Source organism: Nicrophorus vespilloides, unplaced genomic scaffold, assembly GCF_001412225.1.
Source record: "Nicrophorus vespilloides isolate i.1.1-1 unplaced genomic scaffold, Nicve_v1.0, whole genome shotgun sequence".
NCBI classification, from domain to species: Eukaryota; Metazoa; Arthropoda; class Insecta; order Coleoptera; family Silphidae; genus Nicrophorus; species Nicrophorus vespilloides.
Genome location: NW_017098882.1, coordinates 320,106 through 344,595, shown reverse-complemented (window position 1 = coordinate 344,595; position 24,490 = coordinate 320,106). Strand labels below are relative to the sequence as shown.

At 30.7% G+C, this 24,490-nt stretch overlaps 2 protein-coding genes across 3 annotated transcripts; both read left to right on the top strand.

Annotated features, from left to right (window-relative positions):
- The first annotated feature begins 7,547 nt into the window (after window positions 1–7,547).
- Window positions 7,548–15,316, top strand: LOC108563427 (multidrug resistance protein 1B-like). Of its 2 annotated transcripts, XM_017922097.1 has the most exons (18): window positions 7,548–7,841; window positions 10,424–10,475; window positions 10,547–10,846; window positions 10,903–11,003; window positions 11,060–11,231; window positions 11,290–11,610; window positions 11,666–11,890; window positions 11,945–12,070; window positions 12,122–12,496; window positions 12,552–12,741; window positions 12,801–12,880; window positions 12,937–13,209; window positions 13,266–13,427; window positions 13,478–13,681; window positions 13,734–13,975; window positions 14,033–14,591; window positions 14,641–14,787; window positions 14,936–15,316. In XM_017922097.1, exons 1-18 carry the CDS (start codon window positions 7,762–7,764, stop codon window positions 15,134–15,136), a joined length of 3,810 nt encoding a protein of 1,269 aa, XP_017777586.1. In that variant the 5' UTR covers window positions 7,548–7,761; the 3' UTR covers window positions 15,137–15,316. The 2 variants fall into 2 exon arrangements, with proteins under 2 accessions (XP_017777586.1, XP_017777587.1); XM_017922098.1 differs by lacking the exon at window positions 7,548–7,841 and having other exon boundaries at window positions 10,452–10,475; window positions 10,552–10,846.
- Window positions 15,317–16,092: 776 nt separating this feature from the next.
- LOC108563439 (multidrug resistance protein 1B) lies at window positions 16,093–24,459 on the top strand. Its single transcript, XM_017922114.1, has 17 exons — window positions 16,093–16,180; window positions 19,313–19,390; window positions 19,747–19,825; window positions 19,911–20,240; window positions 20,300–20,400; window positions 20,459–20,630; window positions 20,692–21,006; window positions 21,070–21,294; window positions 21,352–21,477; window positions 21,530–21,904; window positions 21,964–22,156; window positions 22,215–22,282; window positions 22,334–22,492; window positions 22,550–22,816; window positions 22,960–23,405; window positions 23,458–23,617; window positions 23,678–24,459. Exons 2-17 carry the CDS (start codon window positions 19,323–19,325, stop codon window positions 24,425–24,427), a joined length of 3,834 nt encoding a protein of 1,277 aa, XP_017777603.1. The 5' UTR covers window positions 16,093–16,180; window positions 19,313–19,322; the 3' UTR covers window positions 24,428–24,459.
- The last annotated feature ends 31 nt before the right edge of the window (window positions 24,460–24,490 follow it).

Below are 24,490 nucleotides of genomic sequence, written 5' to 3'. Positions count from 1 at the left end.
AAATATAATATAAATAAATATTAATTTTAACAATAAAAACAAATATCTAAAAACATTCTTCTAATTTTAAAATCTATAAGGAAGACCATAGGTCCACAGCGGTTTTAACACTGCCTTATATATTATAATTTTATTTTCCAGCGATAGCTGCAATCTTCTCCCAATCAACCAGTATAATTTAGGAAATTTGATTCCTAGTTGTTTCCGTTAGGTTGTTATATGTTTTTTACATGTAAGTCTGTGATCTAAAATTATTATTTATAGTAACTGGAGGATATTTTCCTTTCTTTAGGGTGAATGTATCATCAGCATAATTAGCAATTTTAGTTTTTGCAGTTGTTGGTAAATCATATATATAAATTGTGTAAATACGAGGTATCAGTATACTTCCCTGCGGAACACCTGATTTGATAGAAAATAACTGCTTTACCTCATTTTCGAACCTAATTTGGTATATAAATGATTTAATTATGTTACAAAACGTGTGCGGTAACAATTTTTTATCTAATTCAATTAACCCTTATACCAAACTTTGACGAATGCCTGTGTAATATGCAGTGATTTATCAAAAAATAATTGATAATATGATAAAATATCAAGTCGCTATATGCAAATATTAGAACTCACCGGCGTCTTGAACTAACATAGCATGTAAAATTTAGTGAATAAATATAATGGTCGCTCGTGTCCCAAACGCGTAAAAAATGTTCTGTAAGACGCGCTCGTTTCTGACACAGGCACGTACGTTAAGTGGTTAAATTGACGATATTTATTTTACTCATTAAAAACAAACATAAAAATTACTAAGATTCCTCTGTACATTCTTTAAATATAGAAGAATCAAATATTTATCCAAATAAGTTTACTATTTTTTTAAAATTTAATTCATTGCATATTGATTTATTCCACAATAAATTACCCAATAATTTAAGAAACATGATAGACCTAAAATAATTAATTGATGTTTGAATTAATAAATATTCTGATGTTCAATATATTTGTTTTTCTTTTAAGTTTAAGATTAATAAATGATTATTATTTCGTTTGGTCGGTAGAACATTGCCCCTTATAATTTCTTATTATGTTGTTTTGTTGACTTTGTAGTATGGTGATTTGTTGCAATAAATGTTATTGTTTTATCATTATTTCATATCAAAGACATATTACAATAATTTGTTGGGATTGTTAGCATTGTATATACAAAAACTGAATAGTAAAAAAGATGTTTACATACAAAAATAAGTAAAAACTAAGAATTTCAATATATGAATTTAGAACATTTATAAATTAATACATTAATAAATTCGAACCACAGAAGAAGAAAAAAATAAATTGAAAATGTGCCACGTGTTAATATTAATATAGTCATATAAGAAAATTTATGTCTAATCACAATAACCTTCAATTAAAAACGAAGCAACAATTACTGATTGTATTGACGACAGTGTAATCGTGGTAATTTTGAACGACGGAATTGCGACATTACATTTTAATTTTAAAGATATTGCGAAATATTATATTATGACCATCACTTAAAATTGTAATCCATTTCAAGTAAATGATAGTGTTAATATTAATATACATATAAAAATCATAGATAAAACTGCTTAATCATCATCGCGTCAGAATTACATTTTATTGCCTCCATTTAGTTAATAATTAAATATCCGTCAATTAGTTTGGATAATAATAATAAAAAACGAGTTCTGAGTAAATTGTCTCTCAGATAAGATTTCTATACTTAAGCTCTATTATTGTGATAATAATAACATAGCCACAATAAAACGCGATAAGCTTTACTACAAATCGTAATTGTCAATCTCAGAGATTATTTGCACTGTCTAGTATAGCGTTCTTCAACCTTTTCACACATGAGGAATATATGCGATATAATTTGAAGATCACTAGAAATAAAAACTAATATAAATAATTGAACAAAAAATCGAAATTTTTACCTAATTCATTTTTCCGTGCACGACTTTCTTATAATGATTATTCAATTTTAGAGGATTATTTTGAAAAGTACTTAAAGAAGCTAATAATAAGTTCTAAAAGTTAAACAGTTTTCAAAAGTTGATTTAAATTACTATTTTCATCTTCAAATTTGGATCATTATTGTCATTATTAAAGTCGTAAGAGATACTTTGATTAAAATTATATTCATTTATTATTTATTTATTTCTGTATTGCTACAATGTTTAAAAATACAATTTATTAATTATTAAATATTATAAAATTGCTTAAAATTTCTGCCAATTGAATGAAATTATTAAATGAAATATTTTAAAAATTTAATTATAGTGTTTTAGTTAAATCAAATTATGAATTTTTTATTTGTAATGGAATTAGTTTAACACCTTTCTGTTTCCAAGTATTTATTTTTTCATATATGGAGATATTTAGGGGTTTGCGTTTGAATCGATTTAAAAATATTGGTAAATGTTAATCAATTTGTGTCATGAATTTTACTCTATAAAACTATTAAATCTTATTATGCAATAATAATTATTATAAGTGTTAAAGAAAATAAACGGTTTTTAGCTCCTAATGGACGTATACCACTTTCAAAAATAACGTTTCATATAGTTGCTATATATTTAATAATAATAATTTTTATCAGTTACAATGCAACCAAATCGCTATCGACCTAAGTCTTTCCGCCCAGTATATTTAAATATCTTATATGTTTCTATAACATTAATATTGGATAAATACCATAAATAATATTATTATATATAAATACATGGAAACGAAATGTAGAGAAACAGAAAGGTGAAACTAATTCCTTTAAAAATAAGAAATAATTCGTTTCAAAATTTCTGTATTTTTACTCGTATAGTGAAACAGTTTTCCCAAATAAATTAATGTAAAATAAGATAATGCGTTTCATGCCGGAAAAAAAGTATAAGCAGGACTACGATGTAACATGCGCACAATCCTGTACTTTTCTTCTCCACATCACTTATGCAAAACGTTGCTCGTTAAGCCAGTCATTTTTCTTACAATTCATTTTGCTTGTAAAACGAAATGCTCGTTATGCGAGGTGCTCATTAAGCGAGTTTCCACTGTATAGCTATTATAATATAGAGAAATACAAATTTTGTGATCGTAGATTGTATATTTATGATATGTATCACATTATCGCACACAACCTCTAAATATATATATAGATAACGAATTATATTGCTAACGATGCTCATTAAATAAATATCCATCTTTTGATTAATGTATTATAATAGTTTTTCAACAATTTTTTGAAAACTTATGGTAAATAAGTTTTTGTTTACTACTTAGCAGTTACCGTCTGATCAGCTCCAGTGAGATAGCACTACCACTTTTTACCTGCTAAAGTAAATCGACATCATCACTTTTGTCGCTGATTATTGTTGTCTTGCTTTAACGATTTCCTGTTACGATTTTGTTAAAGGTGATAGAATCTCCATTTTCAAGATTTTCCAAGAAATATTTGGTAAAACGAACAAGTACCTTTATTTGCTCGTATTTACAAACCCATCAAGCGTATTTCTTCGTGTAGCCCAGCGGTTTCCAAACTTTATGCTACTATGCCTCCCCGAAAAAATATTTTTTTTCCGCGCCTCCCTTACCTTTTATTGTTTTAATAGATTAAATAATATAGACACGTTTTATTTATTTGAAGATATTATGGTATAAAAATTAATTAATTAAAAAATTTTGGCGCCTCCCCTGGCAAGAGTCCGCGCCTCCCAGTTTGGAAACCGCTGGTGTAGCCCAAGTGATGATTTAATATTTGCGACAAAGCCATGGAATTCAAGACCAGTTCATCAAATACCATTTCCTGCCTTCAGCAGGGCAACATTTGTATCATCGGTCGAGTATTTCGGGCGACCTTCACGAGGGTTGTGCTCCACAGAAAAATGTCTGAAATGTCAAAGAAACACACGTTGTTGGATTATTCTTTTCCGTCCATTAAAATCGTATATTTTGTTTATTAACAAAAGCTCTTTGCATTCGCGCAATTGATCTATCCCTTTTGTCAAATAAATATGTTTAAATAATATTATTTCTTAGCTGAAACTTATTTATACAAGTATACAGTAAAAAATATTTTCGCAGTTTTTATTTGTTTATACATTTACAATTACATTTACTGTTTGCTTATATATTAAAAAAAATTATTTACATTGCTAATTTTTATCATTAAATTTTATGTTAGTCAGGTCATATACTTAATCTAACGCATATTTAATTTCGCTCTCTTTAATGTATCATTTATGTTTATACACGTGGCAAAAACATGTGGATAACCACATTCTTAACATATTATGTGATATAAGTCGAAAATATGTTATCTCGTAATTGAAAAATGAATATAATAGTTTATCTTATTTTAACGGCTTTCTATATCATTTATTTTTCATATAATGTAATTTTCTACTATCAATCATATCTAAATTTTCGAAAAAATATTACTAAAACGTATAGGCTCAATACTCCAAGAAAACAAAATACTCCCGAAACATCAGTTTGGTTTTCGCAAAGGGTATTTGACTGTGGAACAAGTTATATATTGAAGGCATCCCAGACTGCTGTACAAAGATGCAAGATTATTATTCCAACTTGTTTCTAATTAGATTCGGTTTACCACAGGGAAGCGTACTTGGACCTATTCTCTATCTTATCTTCACGTCGGATCTCCCGACAATAAATAAAATAATTATCGCTACATTCGCGGATGACACTGCACTAATGTGATATGACTGACAGTAAACCAGAAGTTGCATCACAAAACTTGCAAAGTAGATTAAATCAAATAGAACACTGGTTAAAATAATGGAAAATTAAAGTGAACGAAACGAAATCGACTCATGTTAGCTCGAAGAAGAAATCGTGTCCTCGAGTAATCCTAAATAACGAAGTTTTACCGCAGGAGGATTATGTAAAATACCTTGGCATGCATCTGGATAGAAATATATATGGACAAAGAGAAAGCAATTAGGTCTGAAGCAAATTCAGCAAACTATATTGGCTGCTCGGAAGAAAATCAGTGCTATCACTCGACAACAAATTATTGATAATCAAATCAATACTTAAACAAGCAACTCTGACATCGAAATACTCCAGCGATTCCAATCAAAAACATTGCACACAATCACCAATGCACCCTGTGATTTGAAAATGTAAACGGTTAAAAGTATAATTAAAACTATAGTGAAATATACCAAGGAAGACTCCATTCACATCCAGATAAACTAGTGGAAAATCTACTAGTAAATCCAACACAAACATACAGACTTAAAAGTGCAAAATTCTAAACCTACCACATAATTTAATTAAATGACATTATATTAATTTACATAGATGGATACTGTTGAGTTCCCCATCTTCAATACATTTGTATCGCTAAAAAAAATTACTTACTATTCTTCTATAGAAAGATTGTAAATAAAAGTAGAAGTTAAAAAAATATAATGTTTATTTTAAAAAAATGTCATTATCCTAAAGGAATTTTAATTATTTCTACATTTGATGTGCACTTTTATCATCAGATAAATCTGGCCAACATCCAAATTATCGATTGGTTATCAATAAGATTAAGATAAAAACGAATGTACTAAATCTCAAAAATGCATTGTTTGCATATTATATTATTATCAACATTTACAATTCAAAACAAATGAAAATTATACAGTTCATATATTATATTAAGAGTATTTAATCTTATCAAGGAAATATTTATTTATCATTTCCTTCTTAGTAAGAGCATCAACATTTGTTAAAATCTTCAATTACGGTGGAACCTCGCTTAACGAATTTAATCCGCTCCAAAATTTTCAGATTTTTACTTGTATAGTGAAATACTCGTATAGTGAAACATATTCAAAATTATACATAATATGTGTAAACAAGTTTTAAAAATGATGTAGCAGAAGCAAAATTCGGGACTTCTCTTCTCATCGTCACTCGTTATGCGAAACGTCGCTCGAGTCATCTTTCTTACAATTAATTTTTCGTTCAGCAAGGTTCCATTGCCAACAATTTATCTCATTCACGGCCTTGGTGACCGTCAATATGTTCTCGGATGTATCTTGTATATTTATGTTATATGTATCTCTAGCAGGGTTTCCCAAACTTTTCCTGCAACGGAGCACTTTGTAAATCTTAAAATTTTCACGGAACATAATGACACATAATCAATAAAATTTTAACAAATGTGAAAAAACATTCATAATATATTTAGATTATTTCATTCAACTTTTCAAAGAACACCAGTATTATTTAAGTTTGGGAAACCCTGATCTATATTACTGTACCTAAATAGTTTAAGTACTATGGGCAACCGACAACTATTATATTTATTGGAAAATGTTTTAACAAAAGTACATTAAGACCTCGTTTAGTGCTGCCTCGATTAACGCTGATTTCTATAACGTGATTTGCTGGAAACCTTAAATTTACCCGGATTCAAATTATCGCGGCATTTCATTCATTTCCAAACACGCAGCGCTGTGTTTCCTCAGAATCTATGCTTGTTTGAGATGTAGATGAGGAGGATATTAAGGAGTTACTGGAGTTTTATCGCTAAAAAATCAACAATATCAGAAAAACCAAAACCTTTATCACAAAATAAACTAAATATTTCTGTGTGCAAATGGTTGGGTTATATAAAACATATATTATAATGGATATTACTATAAATACAACTTAAAATTAATGTAAAATTTGTTTATTTTTAGTCGCGTGTTCCCGTTTCCCCTTTTGCTATTTGTTAAAATGACCTCCTATAACGCTGTTTCGTTTAACGCTCTGTCTTCAGGAACGCATCTAAAGCGCTAAACGAGGTCTTACTATATATAATATTTGTTATCTTTCGTATCTATAATAAATATATTGCTTATTTAAAAATAAACGTAACTTAGTTCTTTTTTTAAGAAATTGTATTTATATTTAAATGGAAAGACTGCAGTCAAAATATATAATTATTTGATTTATATATATATTTGCACGTATCTTTAGTTAGTCGATTAATTATGTTTATTACTGGTGATTGGATACAAAACTTTTTTGAAGAAAAACTAGTTTGATACCTATTGGCACAACTGTAAGCTTTCGTTTTGCCACGGACTGTAAAAGCATGCCTATATAATATAATTTAAAAAAATGTAATGTTAATATAATAAAAAAAGGGAGACTTATGGTCGCTCTTTGCAACAGATAAATTTATTTTTATTTTCTTATTATGTAATTTTGTGTGATTTATTACAATAAATGTTATTATTATAAAAAATGAAATGTGTTAAAATCTAAGAAAATGATGGTTTTCAGATCAAATTAAAACAAAATTAAAATTAGGTATGTTTGTATTTGTATCAGTTTTTTCGATTGGCACTTGGAATGCGATCTGTGACACAACGAAATGACCGTTATTGAATGTCAATTAATAAATATGAGATTCTACTGTGTACGTCGTATGTGGAGCGTTTAATTGGCTCGAATTGTTTTAAATGGCATATAGACGGTAAATTATACAACGGAATAAACGCTTTTCATTTATCTATCGTAGATAATAATGGATATTAATCGGGTGTCCGCGAGCCGCCGACCCGAACCTCGTCCTAGTCGTGAGGATCACGGTTCGCGTGCAACAGCTGAGCACGCTTCCCACCTCGTCCTGAAACGCGGCGCGCCTGTCTGTGTTCCTTCCAAATTTTTGCACAAGTTCGCGGTACATTGCAACACGGTTCTATTTCTTCTTCCTCTTTTAAATAAACATCAACAGGAATGAAGAAAAAGTTTAAGATACCACCGTTATCCTTGGACAAGCAGAAGGAAAGCGCCAAGAGTTACGATGTCACGCAAATGTAAGATACTAATCCTCATCATCAGAGCCTTGACTGTTCGAACTATGGACTGAAATCAGGGTTTTTTTTTAAATCAATTATTGTCAAATCATTTATTTTTGTTAATTGATCTGTAATCGCTTCAAAATATCAGTTGTATCATCGTTTTGCTAAAAATAGGAAATATCCAGATGTTCCTAAAATTATTTAAATCTAAAAGAATATAGAAAAACAAGCAACATAAGAATTTACATAATACTGTAAGAAAATTTGAAACGCGTGTCTTATCAATACCTTAATGATGTTAACGTGCTATTTCACAATATTTGTTAAACATCAACAACTATGTAATGCATGTACAGATTTACTTTACTTTCGTATAATCAGAACGTCAAACTTTTTGGACTGCTACCAAAAATAATTGTAGGTAACACCTGGTTTAACAATTTAATGAAACTAGGATTATTCAAAAATAAATCACTTTCAAATCTTTCAAGCGCCTTTCAAATTGAATACAATTTATTTTAAAATTAAAATAAATATATATGAACAATTTAACTAATTTCTAATTAAATAAAATTTTATTTAATCTCACTTATCAGCATTTTAAATTAAATATGTTAAATAAATAAATCATATATGAAAACGTTAATGTCGATCATTATTCATATTATTATTGAATTCATTTCTAAAAATATAAAATATTGCATTATTATGAATCATTTCTCTGTATTTTCAAAAAATTAAATTTATATTTTTTATGAATTTATTGTGAAATCTGAGTGTGTGTGTAAAGATTACGTAAGGATTTTTAAATGATAAAATCGATAACTTGAATTCAATGAATTTATATAATACATATATCTGGAATACATTGCATATACATTCACCATGGTTAATATGTAATAAAATGTTTTGACATGTAATATTAAATAGTTACTATTAATAGTGCAACATTAATATCATATGGTTTTTTCTAATTTAGATATGTTTTTCATTGATCATATGAATAAATTCTACGATTATCAAAAATAATTCGTTTCTAAAATCCACTTTCCAAACCAATTTTTCTCATAAGAATTAATTTTAATTAATATAATTTGTTCTCAAAGCCCAAAAGATTATATATTAATACAACAGTATTTCATGCATAGAATCATACAAAAATAATATTTGTGAAATCTTAAAGTAAATGAGTCTACATAAGTATCTGTTAATTTATTTAAAAAAAAAAACATAATAATTTATTGGCTAGATAATAAAAAAAAAATATATAAATTCATAATAAAATTCATAACAAACCCTAAAAAATAAGAAACATTACCTATTTTCCCTTTGTAAGAATTAATTTTTTGTTTTACTTTTATTATTGTTGTGAATAAAAATGTTTAATTTTATTTTCGACTATTACAATAAAGATTATTATTATGTCTTTCATATTAGGTCTTTCCACCAAATTTATACCATAACAGATAGCTCATCTTCTAAAAATATTATATTTTATTAAAGAAATTATCAATTTTTGTTTGGACTCTTAATTTTTTTATCACTATATATCTCCTTGTAACAAGTTAGAGCTTTTAAATTTTTGTTCGTAAGTCCGGGAGTTTGTAAGTCGGGGGATACCGTATAAGTAAATTCTAGAAATACAGGACACACAATTATATGTTTCCTTTATGCAGTTATATCTATTTTTAAACTATAAAATTACATAAAATAGAAAATAATAAACAATTAAATTTAGACAAAAATCTTTCATCTTTAAAAACATTTAAGAAATTGCATTGCTGATTCGAAATTATTTTTATTTGAATGTGAATACATATTTATAAGATTAAAAATAATATTAGCCGTTCCTCTGAAAGTGGTCCAATAAATATATCATATTTGATTGTATTTATTAAAGAGTAGACAGTATTTTTTTCTTTTGTTTTTCTCAAATTCGTCATAAAATAAGTGTTAAGTCATTTTTGATAAAACATCAACAATGTATTATTTTTCTCATAAATTATTAAAAGAAATGAACAGAGTTATTTGCATATACACAATAAACATATTCTTATCAGCAAGCACGATACGCGTGTTTATACACGAAAATATAATCTAAACTCAATCAATGATTTATTTGATCATTTTAATATTTTTGATATGAATTTATATATTATACATTTAAACTTAAAAATATGAAAAACTTTATGATAGATAATACTTCAAATGAGATAATGACATTCTAGAAAAAAATATTACGTCAGAGAAAACATATTTATTGAAATGTTTCAGACCACTTACATGACTTACAAAATCTATGTTTTTCAAAACAAGGTAAAGAGTCAAGTTTATATTATGTTTATAATTCTAATAGTTTCTCATTGTTTTACTTGGAAATATTCATAACTTATACATATTTGTTTATAGATTTAAAGGTTTTATATATTATATTACACATTAATTTTATATAAATAACTTTTATTTTTATATTGATAAAACTTTTATATAATACTTGGTGAATATTTATCAATGTTACTTTTTACATATTGACGCATTTTAGAACGTATATTGATTAATTGTATTATCAACGTTTATCAATGTATATTTTGTTACAGAACTGAAGAAAAGAAAGAGGAAATAACAGAAAAAGTTTCATTCTTCAGATTGGTGAGAATTTCTAATAAAACTGGTTGAATAAGAATTATTAATTTTCAATATTCGTTCCTGTTTTCCTTCAGTTTAGATTTGCAACATGTCTGGACTGGTGCTATCTATCAATCGGTGGGCTGTGTTCGCTCCTCGCCGGAGTCGCACAACCTTTCATGTTCATATTCTTCGGCGACGTGACGGAAGTCATGATCAACTTTTCAGTAGTTCTCTACAACAAAACCGTCTCCGAAGAAGACTTCTCAATTGCAGAAGATACCTTTATCGAGGGCATTAGAAAGTTTGGTATTGAAACGTCCATATTAGGTTTTGTCACTGTCATTTGTATGTATATATCAGTGGTGTTGGTGAACCGAAGCTCAATAAGACAGGTAAATTACTTTCAATCTAGTCAATATTGGTAATGAATGTGATCTATTAATTTCAGATTTCCAAACTAAAATCAATTTATATGGAGAGCATTTTGAACAAAGATATCGCTTGGTATGATGTCAATCAAACTGGCGATTTTTCCAGCAGAATAACGGAGTCAGTCATACAAGATTTGGATTAATTAATAGGTTCTAATTGTTTTTTTTTTGAAGGGATTTGGGTAAAATTGAAGATGCGTTGAGCGACAAACTGTCGACGTTCGTGTTTTACATGTCCACATTCTTTTCGGGTTTAATCGTTTCCTTGATCGAAGGATGGGAATTGTCTTTGATCTGCCTGATTTACCTTCCGGTATCTCTTGTAGCAATGGGTTTAGTTTCATGGGTTCGTCTTTTCCAAATATGTTTTACTTCTATAACTAACTTTGATGAGCTTTGATTAGCTTAGCGGAAAATTGGTGAAGAAAGAGATGGACGCTTATGCAGCGGCAGGTGCCATAGCCGAGGAAGTTCTTGGAGCAATCAGAACTGTGATGGCTTTCGACGGACAGCAAAAGGAAATTGACAGATACAAAGAATGTCTGTTTGTTGCTAGGGATAACAATATTAGGAGAGGGCTATTTACGGCTTTCAGTAACGGATCTATGTGGCTATTTGTTTATGGTTCTTACGCTTTATCATTCTTCTATGGTATCAAACTTATTATAGATGAGAAATACTTGTCGGATGAGGAACGAGTATATACACCAGGAAATATGATCACGGTATATTTGATAATTAAATGAAGTATTGTAGAATTTAACTTGAACTTCTACTCAGGTGTTTTTTGGAGTTCTGGTTGCAACGTGGAACTTCGGTCAATGCGCACCGTTCTTCCAAATTTTCAGCGTGGCCGCATCCGCATCGGGCAAGATATTTTCTATTATCGATGAACCTCCAACAGTAAATTTATCAAAAACATCTGGAAAAAAATTTAGTTCCTTGCAAGGAAACATTAAATTCGAGAACATCCATTTCAACTATCCTTCAAGGACGGATGTTAAGGTAATTGTTCATATAGCCGAGAAAAAAAATCTACATTTAAAAATTATATTTTAGATTTTACAAGGCTTAAATTTGAATATAAACTCGGGGGAGACTGTGGCTTTAGTAGGAAGTTCTGGTTGCGGTAAATCCACATGCATCCAATTAATCCAAAGATTTTACGATCCATTAAATGGAAGAGTAATTTAACTAGTAATAAAATAATACAGTTAGTTAATACTGTTTTTGTAGGTGACTATCGATGGTAATGATATGAAAGATTTAAATCTAAGGTGGCTTAGATCTCAAATAGGAGTCGTGGGTCAAGAGCCTGTGCTGTTTGGAACTACAATTGAAGAGAACATCAGGTACGGTAACCAGTTTGCCACTAGAGATGAGATCGAAGAAGCTGCTAAAAAGGCAAACGCACATACCTTCATTAAAAACCTTCCGCAAGGATACGAAACGACAGTTGGAGAAAGGGGAGCCCAATTATCTGGAGGTCAAAAGCAGAGAATCGCCATTGCTCGGGCTTTAGTTAGGAAGCCGGCGATTCTGCTTTTGGATGAAGCTACATCAGCTTTAGATACAAACAGCGAGGCTCAAGTCCAAGCAGCTTTAGATTCCGTAAATTATTTACTTTAATAATCAATACATGATATTAATATGTATATTTTTTCAGGCTAGTAAAGGTTGCACGACAATAATTGTTGCTCATAGGCTGTCAACTATAAGAGGTGCGAACAGGATTGTTGTGCTTTCGGAAGGACAAGTAGTCGAAGAAGGCACCCACGACAAGTTAATGTCTTTGAAATCGGCTTACTATAAATTAGTTACTTCTCAGATTTCCAGCGAAGTTAAAGGAAATTTAGGTTTGATATTTTTTAATCATTAAATAAATAATATCAGTTTATTAATAATTATATTTTAGAGGAAAACAACATGACAGATTTAGATGAAAGTAATAATGAAGTTTCACCGAAGTTATCGGTTATTTCAAATGATATTCAAGTAATATGCCTTGATTCCACACCGAACTAAAATTAATTATATTTTACTTATTTCAGGCTGAAGAAGTATTAGAAAAAGATAATATCAATATGTGGACAACTATTGGAGAAATTTTGAAATTGAACAAACCGGAAACGATGCATATAATAATTGCGTGCATCGGCGCTGCAATTTCCGGTGCGTCTCTTCCGATATATTCGATTGTTTTTGGTGATATCGTTGGAATCCTAGGCGACGACGATACGGATTTTGTTAGAACAGAAGGAAACAAGTTCAGCATGTATTTTGCTATAATAGGTGTTGTAACTGGAATCGCGGCATTCTTTCAAGTAAAAAAAGTCTTAATATCAATATTAGCTATCCGTAAACACCTACATGTTTTTAGTGGTATCTATTTGGAATTTCTGGAGAAAAGCTAACGCTTCGAGTGAGATCTAAACTCTTTGAGACAATGCTGAAACAGGAAATTGGTTGGTACGATAGGAAGGATAATGGAACCGGAGCTTTATGTACGAAACTATCAGCTGATGCGTCCGGTGTGCAAGGGGTAACTAATTCAATAAATTATTATTCAGATAAGCTTATTCTGTTTCTTAGGCTTCAGGTCAAACCATCGGGACAATCGTTAATTCGTTATCTAGTTTAGGTTTAGCAATTGGATTTTCTTTCTATTTTGAATGGAGATTAACCTTGGTCAACCTTTGTTTTGTACCATTAATATTTATGGCCATCTATTTCGAGCAGAAGTTAGTGAACAACGATACTGGGGGAAGCAGGGATGCTGTAGAAAAATCATCAAAAGTACTGATAACTAAATAAGAAATATTTTAAATTTATTTTGATGTTCTTATAGATTGCAGTTGAAGCAATAAGCAATATTCGAACAGTGGCTTCGTTAGGTTGCGAGAAGATCTTCCATACGCAATTCTTGGAAGTGCTGGGACCGCATTACAGGAAAGCTAGGAGAGGCACGCATTTGCGTGGTATCATTCTTGGAATGTCCCGTAGTTTGATGTTCTTTACGTATGCAGCTTCGATCTACTACGGCGGAACTTTAATTCAGAACGAGAAATTGCACTATTCATTGGTTTTCAAGTAAATTAAACTTAGTTTCATCTAGGGAATATTGATTAAATGTATTTTATTATTCAGAGTTTGTGAATCGATGATTGCCGGAGCTTGGGCTGTGGGAAATGCGTTGGCTTTTGCACCGAACTTGCAGAAAGGTGTCGTGTCTTCGGGAAAGTTGATCAGAATGTTGAGAAGGATTCCTGCGATTAGGGATAATCAGAATTCAACCTCGTTGTCTTGGGCTAACAGCAGCATCAACTACAAACACATCAAGTTTAATTACCCTACTCGACCTGGTATTAAGGTTCTTAGAGATTTGAACTTGGAGGTATTGCATGGGAAGACCGTGGCCTTGGTTGGACCCAGCGGATGCGGAAAATCAACGATAATTCAGTTGCTTGAGAGGTTCTATGATCCTTCCAGCGGAGCTGTCGATATCGATAACCAGAATTTGAAAAACGTCAAGTTATCATCGTTGAGGAAACACTTGGGCATCGTATCGCAAGAACCTAATTTGTTTGATAGGACAATAGCGGAGAATATTGCGTACGGAGACAATTCTAGGATAGTTCAACAAGATGAGATCATCCAAGCGGCGAAGAACGCTAACATCCATAACTTTATAACTGCTTTACCTCAAGTAATTTAAACATTTATTAATTAAACACGTATTTATACATTTATTTCAGGGATACGAAACTCGATTAGGTGAGAAAGGAACGCAGCTTTCTGGTGGTCAAAAACAGAGGATTGCTATAGCTAGGGCTTTGGTACGAAACCCTCAAGTACTTTTACTGGATGAAGCAACGTCCGCTTTGGATACTGAGAGCGAAAAGGTATAATACACTTTTTTACATTAGGTTTAATACATGTTCAATTACATAATGGAAATTTCTTCAAGGTCATTTTGATTAATAGCAGTTAATTGATGAACAACAAACATTAATCTAAACTTTATTTGATGAAAATATTTTTTTGTTACAGATTGTTCAGGAAGCCTTGGATAATGCACAGACCGGCAGGACTTGCATAACCATAGCTCACAGGCTATTAACTATCCAAGACGCTGATGTAATCTGCGTAGTAAACAAAGGTGAGGTATCGGAGATGGGTAGCCATTCGGAACTGTTAGCATTGAAGGGACTTTACCATAAACTCTACAGCATGCAAATGGGACATAGATGAAGAGGATACTTAAGAAAAATCGTGGATATGTTAGTACAATTCCTTTCATAGATCTTATTTACGTGATAAAGTATTACAACAATGAATATATAATTAAACATGTAATCTTAAGTTTCCAAGTATACAATGTAAGACATATTTCACTAATTTTAATAAAAATTAAAATTTATATGTTGACAATAATTTTATTTTTATGATAGTTATTGGTATCCCAGGTTCCCACACTTATTTGCAACAATTTGCGCCTATGCGCCTTGCATTTTTACCATTTCATATTTGGATGAAAAAAAATCATGGTGGTGGTTCTTCGTTTAGTTGTCTGTGGGGTTAAAATAAAGTGGAGACCGCTGGTCTAGAGCAGCAACTCAAATAGCATGCAGGCAAAATGCACGTTCTCAAAGCAATTGATGGATACATTTTTTAGAGAAATTACACAGTCTTTCTGATTACAAAGGTTGATAAAAACAATCAAATATAAACGTCCTTCAAGGCGACTTTGTACACATTTAATCACAATAAATAATACTTGATTAAACTAATGGAACAAAAAAAATACCATTTTTTAGATGTTGAAGGAAGGACCATTGACGCTCGGACTTTAAACAGTGACATACTTTGAATATTTATATTCTCATTATAATCGTTTTTCTCTCTTACAGAGTGGATATGCAGTTACACTATTGTTGGCTTGTACTAAACTAAGTTTGGCATCAACTCAAACTTTACTTTTTTTTTTATTACGAAACTGCAGCTTACAGTATTTTTAGAAGGTGAGTGACTGAAAATTCTCGTAGGTAGCATTGATCTTGTCGAATTTTTGAATCGCATTTCAAAACATAAAGAACACGTTTACATGATATGATCGCAAATCTTATCAGTAATATACGCCACAATGATATTGCAATTTGATTTCTAATAAAAACAATTAAAAAACACTACCTTACGATTAGTATTATTCAGTAATCGACATAAACTCGACGTAGTTGGATCAGGAATAAATATCATTCTAATCGATATTCTATTTCTGGCCAATTATATTAATTCGTAAGTAGTTGCTGTTTATTTATTTATATATTTATAAATGTTAAATAGATTTTAAGAATTATGATTCTTACAAGCTTATAGTTGGTAATGTTTTAACCTCGTGCAACTATTAAATTTGATACTATCAGAAATTATTGGATATAGAATTTAATTTTTTATCTACATAATATATACGCGACATCATGGTCAAAGTTTGCGTTTATCTAAATGAAAGTACTATTTCCAATTAATTATACGTACAATGTATGTAAAAAAATATCGATTATTTAATAATCAAAGTATGAAAACGATATTAGTAATTTTATATTCATGTTTAGAAACAAATCTTTTAAGAAAATATACAATAAAAATACAAAATATATAATTCTTCAATCAATTGGTACAATATTTATCAGCAGCCATATACATCGTATCTTCAATATCTTTAAAGTAATTTAAGTGAAAATATTAATCACCATTCCTTGATTCTCTCGTATTTATCCAATTTTACAAGTATTTATTAATCTTCAAATAATATTAAACAATATTGTTTATATAAAAACATACAATAGTCTATTGACCTCAGTCTTTCCGCCCTAAGCTTCAAATATATAGTATCATTAAAATCACAATAATATATTTTATGTATATGATAGTTAATAATATAAATACATTAGTTGAATTTCAATGTACTTACTTCAACCAATAATTTGAAAATAATCTGAATTTAAGAGTATCTATTGTTTTATGTTCTTAGTTATTTTTTACTTATTAGTTATTTAATATATAATTTTTTGTTTATTGTAATCTATGTATCTCTGTTCATGTCATTAACTATTGCACATTCTTATGCAATGCTTTAATATTTTATTTATTTAATTTATATATTGGACTCTATTTTTTTTTAAATTAGTAAATATAATTTAATAGCTACGTCGATCCAAAATAAGTTATTGCAAATAAAATATAATATATATCAGTGTTTCTCAACCTTTTTCCAGGGATAATAGTTGAGAAACGCAGGTTTAGATTTAAATTGTGAGCGAGTAATTTATTTATAACTGTTTTGTTACTTCGAACAGATTTGTTTGTGAACCAACTGCTGAATTCTTTAAATTATTATTTTTAAATTGTTGTATTAACTTGCCTAAACTATAACTAAAATTCTATAGAAGAAATGAGAAATAATCGTATAACAATTATATATATTTGTGTTAATATGAAAGACAATTTTAATCCTATTTAATTCCGATGATTGCCATCAAAACAGATGATTCACGATTTTGAGATCAAATGATCGATGAGCGATTATTATATCATTTACGTGCATGAACTAAGCAAAAAAGTTTTATTTTTTTTAAATACATCGATATAACCTAGATTTGTTTGTACCAGTTCTGAAATACCATAACAAAAATGTTAATCGAAACATTTGCATTTAATTTATGAAAATAATATTTTTAAGTCAATAAAAATGACACTAAATTAATACATGTAATAGGGCAGCCGTAGCCGTGTGATTATAGTCGGTTGTATCACGAAAATCCGATACGGAAAAGTTGGTTCGATCCTCAAAACCACCAAAAAATGGGGGGTGGAAATATAGCCAAAGAGATTTATATCAATAATAATTGATATACAGTGGAACTTCGTTTAACGAGCACCTCGCATAACGATGAGAAGAGAAGACCCGGTTTTCTCATCTACTACATTATTTTTAAAACTTGTACACATATTATTTGTATTTTTGAATATTTTCCACTATACGAGTAAAAATCCGGAAATTTTTGAACGTATTAAACTCGTTAAACGAAGTTCCACTGTAAAAAAACCATGTAAAGTTACATATGTTATTTATTGCATTACAAGAAACGTATTTCTTAAATAAGTTTGATTGTAATTAAATTGTTAACTGTTGAAATATTTAATTGAATTGCAACGCATATCTGATCATAAGTAAAAATTTTATAATAATGGCATAATCATGCCACGAGAATCAAGAGTGCAATCGTTGATGTTTGAGTGGGAGAATTGCGTTATCATTAATCCAAATGATTATCTATCAAATTATGAAGGATACGTAATTCGCCGTCTACAATAAAACACTATAGAGATTTTTTTGGCGACTGCCTCGAAATCTGACAAAAACAAAAAGAACACGAGAAAGGCTGATAAAAGAAAAATATATTTATCAATTAGGGGTGTATTGTCAAGCTGATAACCTTGATAAGGTATTGATAATAAATACGATCGAAAAAATTGAATACTTGTGCAGTTATCAATCAGACTTGAATTGTGCACCTGTGCCTATTGACTACGACAGACTGCAGCAGCAGCAAGAACATAGGGATTTTGTATAACAAAACTGAACAACTTGAGGACGCAGGTAACTAAATGAGACAATCGTCCTTCAATCGATTTCGGGTATTCAAACTGTGTTGCGCGATCGAATCGATCCAACAACAGGTGCCATCAGCGAAAATTCCCATTCATTCTCCATAATCGATACTAAACTTAAATGCTTCATTTGTTCCCTCGTTTGATAACCTGCTTCACAACACATATTTGTATCAAACAGAAATCGTGATCGAACCATAAAATGTTACTAAAAGTTAATATATCAAAGATGAATCAACCAAGTAAGTTTCTAAAAATAAAGTTGTGTTAAAAGTATTTTTTTATCAAATAAGAAATATCTAGAATAGTCATTTCGCGTTACAAATCAAGAAAAATAAAATGTTTAGCACAGTTACAAAATAGGTGTGAAAGCACGAAATAGTTTAAGTTGTACGTGCTTAGTTTGATAGAAAATCAATCACGTGCAGATGTGAATATACTCAATTTAGTAATATTAACAAATTATGTTAGTATTGTAAACATATAACAGAGGTAACATTAATATTTGTTGAATACAGAAAAACTTTTTAATTGTAATTAATGTATAAAAATTGCAATAAAATTTATTGACTCATAACATTAATTTAGTCTCTCTCTCTTCTTTATATTATCACCATTTTATCGATAAAACATTATATTTATTACACAATGACGAGAGATAAAGAGCAACGTGAAAAATCGAAAATAAAGTTATTAGTTAATTGCTTTATCTGTTTTCTTAGCAGTCTTATGTAATCTACTTTTCTTTTGTCCTAGATAAAGTAGGATGAAAAAGAAAATCGAGTTGGAGACTATGCCGAAAAAGAAAAACAAAGTACAGGATGCTCTAGACGCGTAAGTAAAATAAACAAATTAAATTATTGTTACTTTTCACTGAATAATATATCAAAAATCATTAAACTTTGATGTTTAATACAGAAATATAATTCATATACGTATGTTAAAGTAACTATCTTTACTGATCATTCAACATGAGATACTTCAATCTGTCAAGATTTGCTGCTTTGATCTAACATGTTGCAAAACTTTATTAAAATTATTAAAACTAATCTTTTTTTATATTTGACATTGAAATGCTAATAACCTGAGAAGTGTTTTTGTTTCGTTATCATAATAATGATACGATAATATTTAATCTGAATCTAATCCCAAAAACAAACAAAAATTGCACATAAACCTTGACATTCCAGGGAGTTTGTCAAACCCGACGAAAAGAAAAATGACAAAAAAGAAGAAGTAGAATTTCCGCCGATCGGATTTTTTAAGTTGGTAAGTTCCGATTAAATTTGATATCTTTATTTAATGCAAATAATTTTATGTCATAAAATAATATTTTATTATATTATCTATATAGTTTAGGTACACGACTGGTTTGGATAAATTTCTTTTAAGTCTTGCAACGTTATTTATTTGTGGAACAGCAGCATGTCAACCACTGAATATGCTTGTTTTTGGTACTTTGAGCCAAAATATGATCGATTTTGCAACAGCTCTAGTACCTTGCAATCCAGAATTCGATCCAGAATGCGATCCAACTTTATATCCTTCGAAAGTTTATGAAGCGACTGAAAAACTGAAAGATGATATACAAGAATTCGCGATTTATAACAGCTTGATTGGTTTGGCCATGCTGGTTCTGAGTTATCTATCCACAGCTATTTATAACTATTGCGGTATTAGACAAGTAAGTCAACTTTACGCAGATACATACAGATCTTGTTGTTAAGCAAACTAAATTTATAGAGTTTTAAAATTAGAACATTATATTTGGAGAATGTTCTAAACCAAGACATTGGATGGTACGATATGCATCAGTCCGGAGATTTTGCTAGTAGAATGGCCGAGTAAATTAAATTTATTAGTTTTAATACAAATTACTATATTTGATAATATTTTTTGTAGTGATTTGACAAAACTTGAGGATGGCTTGGGTGAAAAGGTTGCCATGTTCTTGCACTTTCAATTATCATTCATAGCGTCGCTTATTCAAGCTCTAGTTAAAGGCTGGAAGTTGGCCTTGATATGTCTGATATCTTTGCCAGTAACAATGATTTCTATGGGCATAGTAGCTTTTGTAAGAAATACAAAAGGTATATTGTATCAAACTATATTAAAATAATTTGAAAACATTTTAGTTGACTTCAAGATTAGCAAAGAACGAACTGGATGCTTATGGTACAGCTGGTGCCATTGCCGAGGAAGTGTTTAGTACAATTAGAACAGTATTGGCATTTGGTGGACATAAAAAAGAATCCGAAAGATATGAGAAGGAATTGATTTATGCACGAGACAACAATATAAAGAGATCGTTCTTAACTGGTATTGGATTTGCCATTCTTTGGTTCTGCATTTACGGCAGTTACGCCTTAGCTTTCTATTTTGGTGTCCAATTTGTACTGGACGAAAGAGGAATGGATGATAAAACCTATACACCTGGAAACATGGTTGTCGTAAGTTTAGAAAATCATACTTAAGTCTGTATACATTTGATAAAAAAAATTCTTACGTTTTAGGTATTCTTCAGTGTCATGACTGGAAGTATGAATTTCGGTATGTCATCCACATATATCGAAGTCTTTGGTATCGCTAAAGGCGCCGCTGCAAAAATATTTGGTGTCATAGACCATAAACCCACGATTAACGCATCTAAAAATAATGGAGAGAAACCTACAACTGTAATCGGAGATATAAAATTTGAGAATGTTACTTTCCATTACCCATCAAGACCAGAAGTGCCAGTAAGATCTAATACGCAATAATTAAAAAAACTTTTTTTAATTATTATTTTTTTATAGATCTTAAATGGTTTGAATTTAACCATTAAACCTGGAGAAACCGTTGCTTTAGTAGGAAGTTCGGGCTGTGGAAAGTCAACGTGCATTCAATTGCTTCAAAGATTTTATGATCCACTTGGAGGATCTGTATGTTATTAAGCATTCATTAATTTCCAGTAATAATATATGATTTACTTAGGTTTATTTAGATAACAAAAATCTCAAGGACCTAGATTTGACATGGCTGAGGAATAACATTGGCGTTGTGGGTCAAGAACCCGTACTTTTTGGAACATCAATTGCCGAGAATATTAGGTTCAGTTATAAAGAAGCGACGCAGGAAGACATTGAAAAAGCAGCTAAGAAGGCAAACGCTCATAAATTTATTTCGTCTTTGCCACAGGGTTACGAAACTTTAGTGGGAGAAAGAGGTGCTCAGCTATCTGGAGGGCAAAAGCAAAGAATAGCTATTGCTCGTGCTCTAGTAAGAGAACCGGCTATATTACTTTTAGATGAAGCTACATCAGCATTAGATACAAACAGTGAAGCTAAAGTCCAAGCTGCATTAGACAATGTATGTGTACTAATTAATTATGTTGAAGAAGATATGTAATACTAAATGTTGCGTATTAGGTCAGCAAAGAATGTACAACCATCATCGTCGCTCATAGATTATCAACGATTAGAGGTGCTAGCCGAATTGTTGTTATCAATAAGGGAGTCATGATCGAAGAGGGCACTCACGAAGATTTAATGGAAAAGAAAGGAGAATACTATAACTTGGTCACCACTCAAGTAACTACAGTTAATGACGATGATACAAGTAGTAAGTTGAAACTGAATTTTAAAATGGCTTTATTAATTCCAATTACTATGTTTTTTAGAAGTCAATCTACTTGAAGAAGACGAAGATGATGTACCGACTTCAAATGAAAAGAAACCAGTTGATATTGTAATTACTTCTTAGAGAAAATTGAAATATATTTAATAAACTGTATTTTAGGAAACCGAAGAAGAAGAATTTATGAAGAAAGTTACATGGATGGAAATTTTGAACTTGAACAGTACAGAATGGCCGCAAATCACAATTGGTGTAATAGCTTCAGTGCTTATGGGTTGTGCCATGCCAATCTTTGCAGTTCTCTTTGGTGACATTATTGGTGTATGTAATATATATTTATAAAATATATAATTATAATAATTATCATATATTATTTAGATTCTTTCAGAAGAGGACGAGGATTATGTAGAAAGTGAAACGAACCTCTATTGTATTTACTTCGTAATCGCTGGAATCGTAGCTGGTTTGGCAACATTCTTCCAAATATACACGTTTGGTATCGCAGGAGAAAAATTGGTGATGAGAGTCAGATCAGATATGTTCAAAACTGTTTTACACCAAGAAATTGGATGGTTCGACAGAAAAGAGAACGGTGTTGGAGCTTTATGCGCAAAGTTATCTAGCGAAGCATCTAGCATTCAAGGAGTAAGTATAGTTCACGAAGATATAGTGGCTATTCTCCTATTTTCTTCTTTTATAAATAATAAAGAAATGTATAATTTAAATTTATATATAGTTTTACTTCTTATTTTCTATGTTAACGGATTTTGTTTATCAAATGATTTTAGGCTACCGGACAACGTATTGGTACCATTTTCCAATCAATTGCCACCTTCGTTCTCTCCATTGGTTTGTCAATGTATTACGAGTGGAGGTTGGGTCTGCTTGCTTTGGCCTTTGCCCCAATTATTTTGGCCGCCGTTTTCTTGCAGCAAAGAGCGATGTTCACCGAAAACACGGACTTTAGAAAATCATTGGAAACATCTACTAAGTCAGCGGTTGAAGCGGTCGGAAATATTCGGACAGTGGTATCGTTAGGTTGCGAAGAAACTTTTCACGTAATTTACGTAAATCAACTATTACCTTACACGACTAGAGCCAAAAAGAACCTTCACTTCAGGGCATTTGTCTTGGGTTTGGCCCGTAGTATAATGTTTTTCGCATTCGCTGCCTGCATGTATTACGGAGGATATCTAATGAGGGAAGAACAGATGGACTTCACCAAAGTACTAAAGTAAGTGACACATATGAAAATTACAAAAAAATATTTATTTCCTTATTTCTAGAGTATCGCAATCTTTAATTATGGGAACGGTTTCCATCGCCAATGCACTTGCATTCACTCCTAATTTCCAGAAAGGATTGCAATCAGCCGCTAAGGTTTTAAATCTCCTAAGAAGAGAACCAGTTATCAAAAATGCTTCAAACGCTTTAGATTTCCAATGGGTAAATATAATATATTTATAGTAACCAGTTTGCAGGATATAAGCATTGATCTGATTTCAGTCCAAGGGAAATATAAACTATTCGAAGATCTTCTTCTCGTATCCGACAAGGCCAGACACTGAAGTACTGAAAGGTTTAGACTTATCCATCATGAATGGAAAGACTGTAGCCTTGGTCGGATCAAGTGGTTGCGGTAAATCTACCATAATTCAATTGATCGAAAGGTACTACGATCCTTCATCCGGCGTTGTCAGTGTAGACAATCAAGATTTGAAAATGATCACTTTAGAATCACTGAGATCAAACTTGGGTATTGTTTCGCAAGAACCTAACTTGTTCGACAGGACAATCTCAGAAAATATCGCCTATGGAGACAATTCGCGTGAAGTCGGTCAGGAGGAAATTATTAAGGCAGCAAAGAACGCAAACATACACAATTTCATTTCCTCCTTGCCTCTGGGATATGACACGCCCTTAGGTGATAAAGGTACCCAACTGTCTGGTGGCCAGAAACAAAGAGTTGCTATTGCTAGGGCTTTAGTGAGGAACCCAAGAGTATTGCTTTTGGATGAGGCTACATCAGCTTTGGACACGGAAAGTGAAAAGGTCGTCCAAGAAGCATTGGATAATGCAAAACAGGGTCGAACGTGCATAACTATCGCTCACAGGCTCACAACTATTCAAGATGCGGATGTGATTTGCGTTATTAACGCAGGTCTTGTCCACGAAATGGGAACCCATGCAGAACTCCTTCAAAAGAAGGGCATCTACCATAAACTTCATTCTTTACAATCAGGAACTAAGCATTAATTTATTTATTATATAGGCAATTATTAATTACTAGTTACAAAATATATTTCTTTTGTTTGTTTT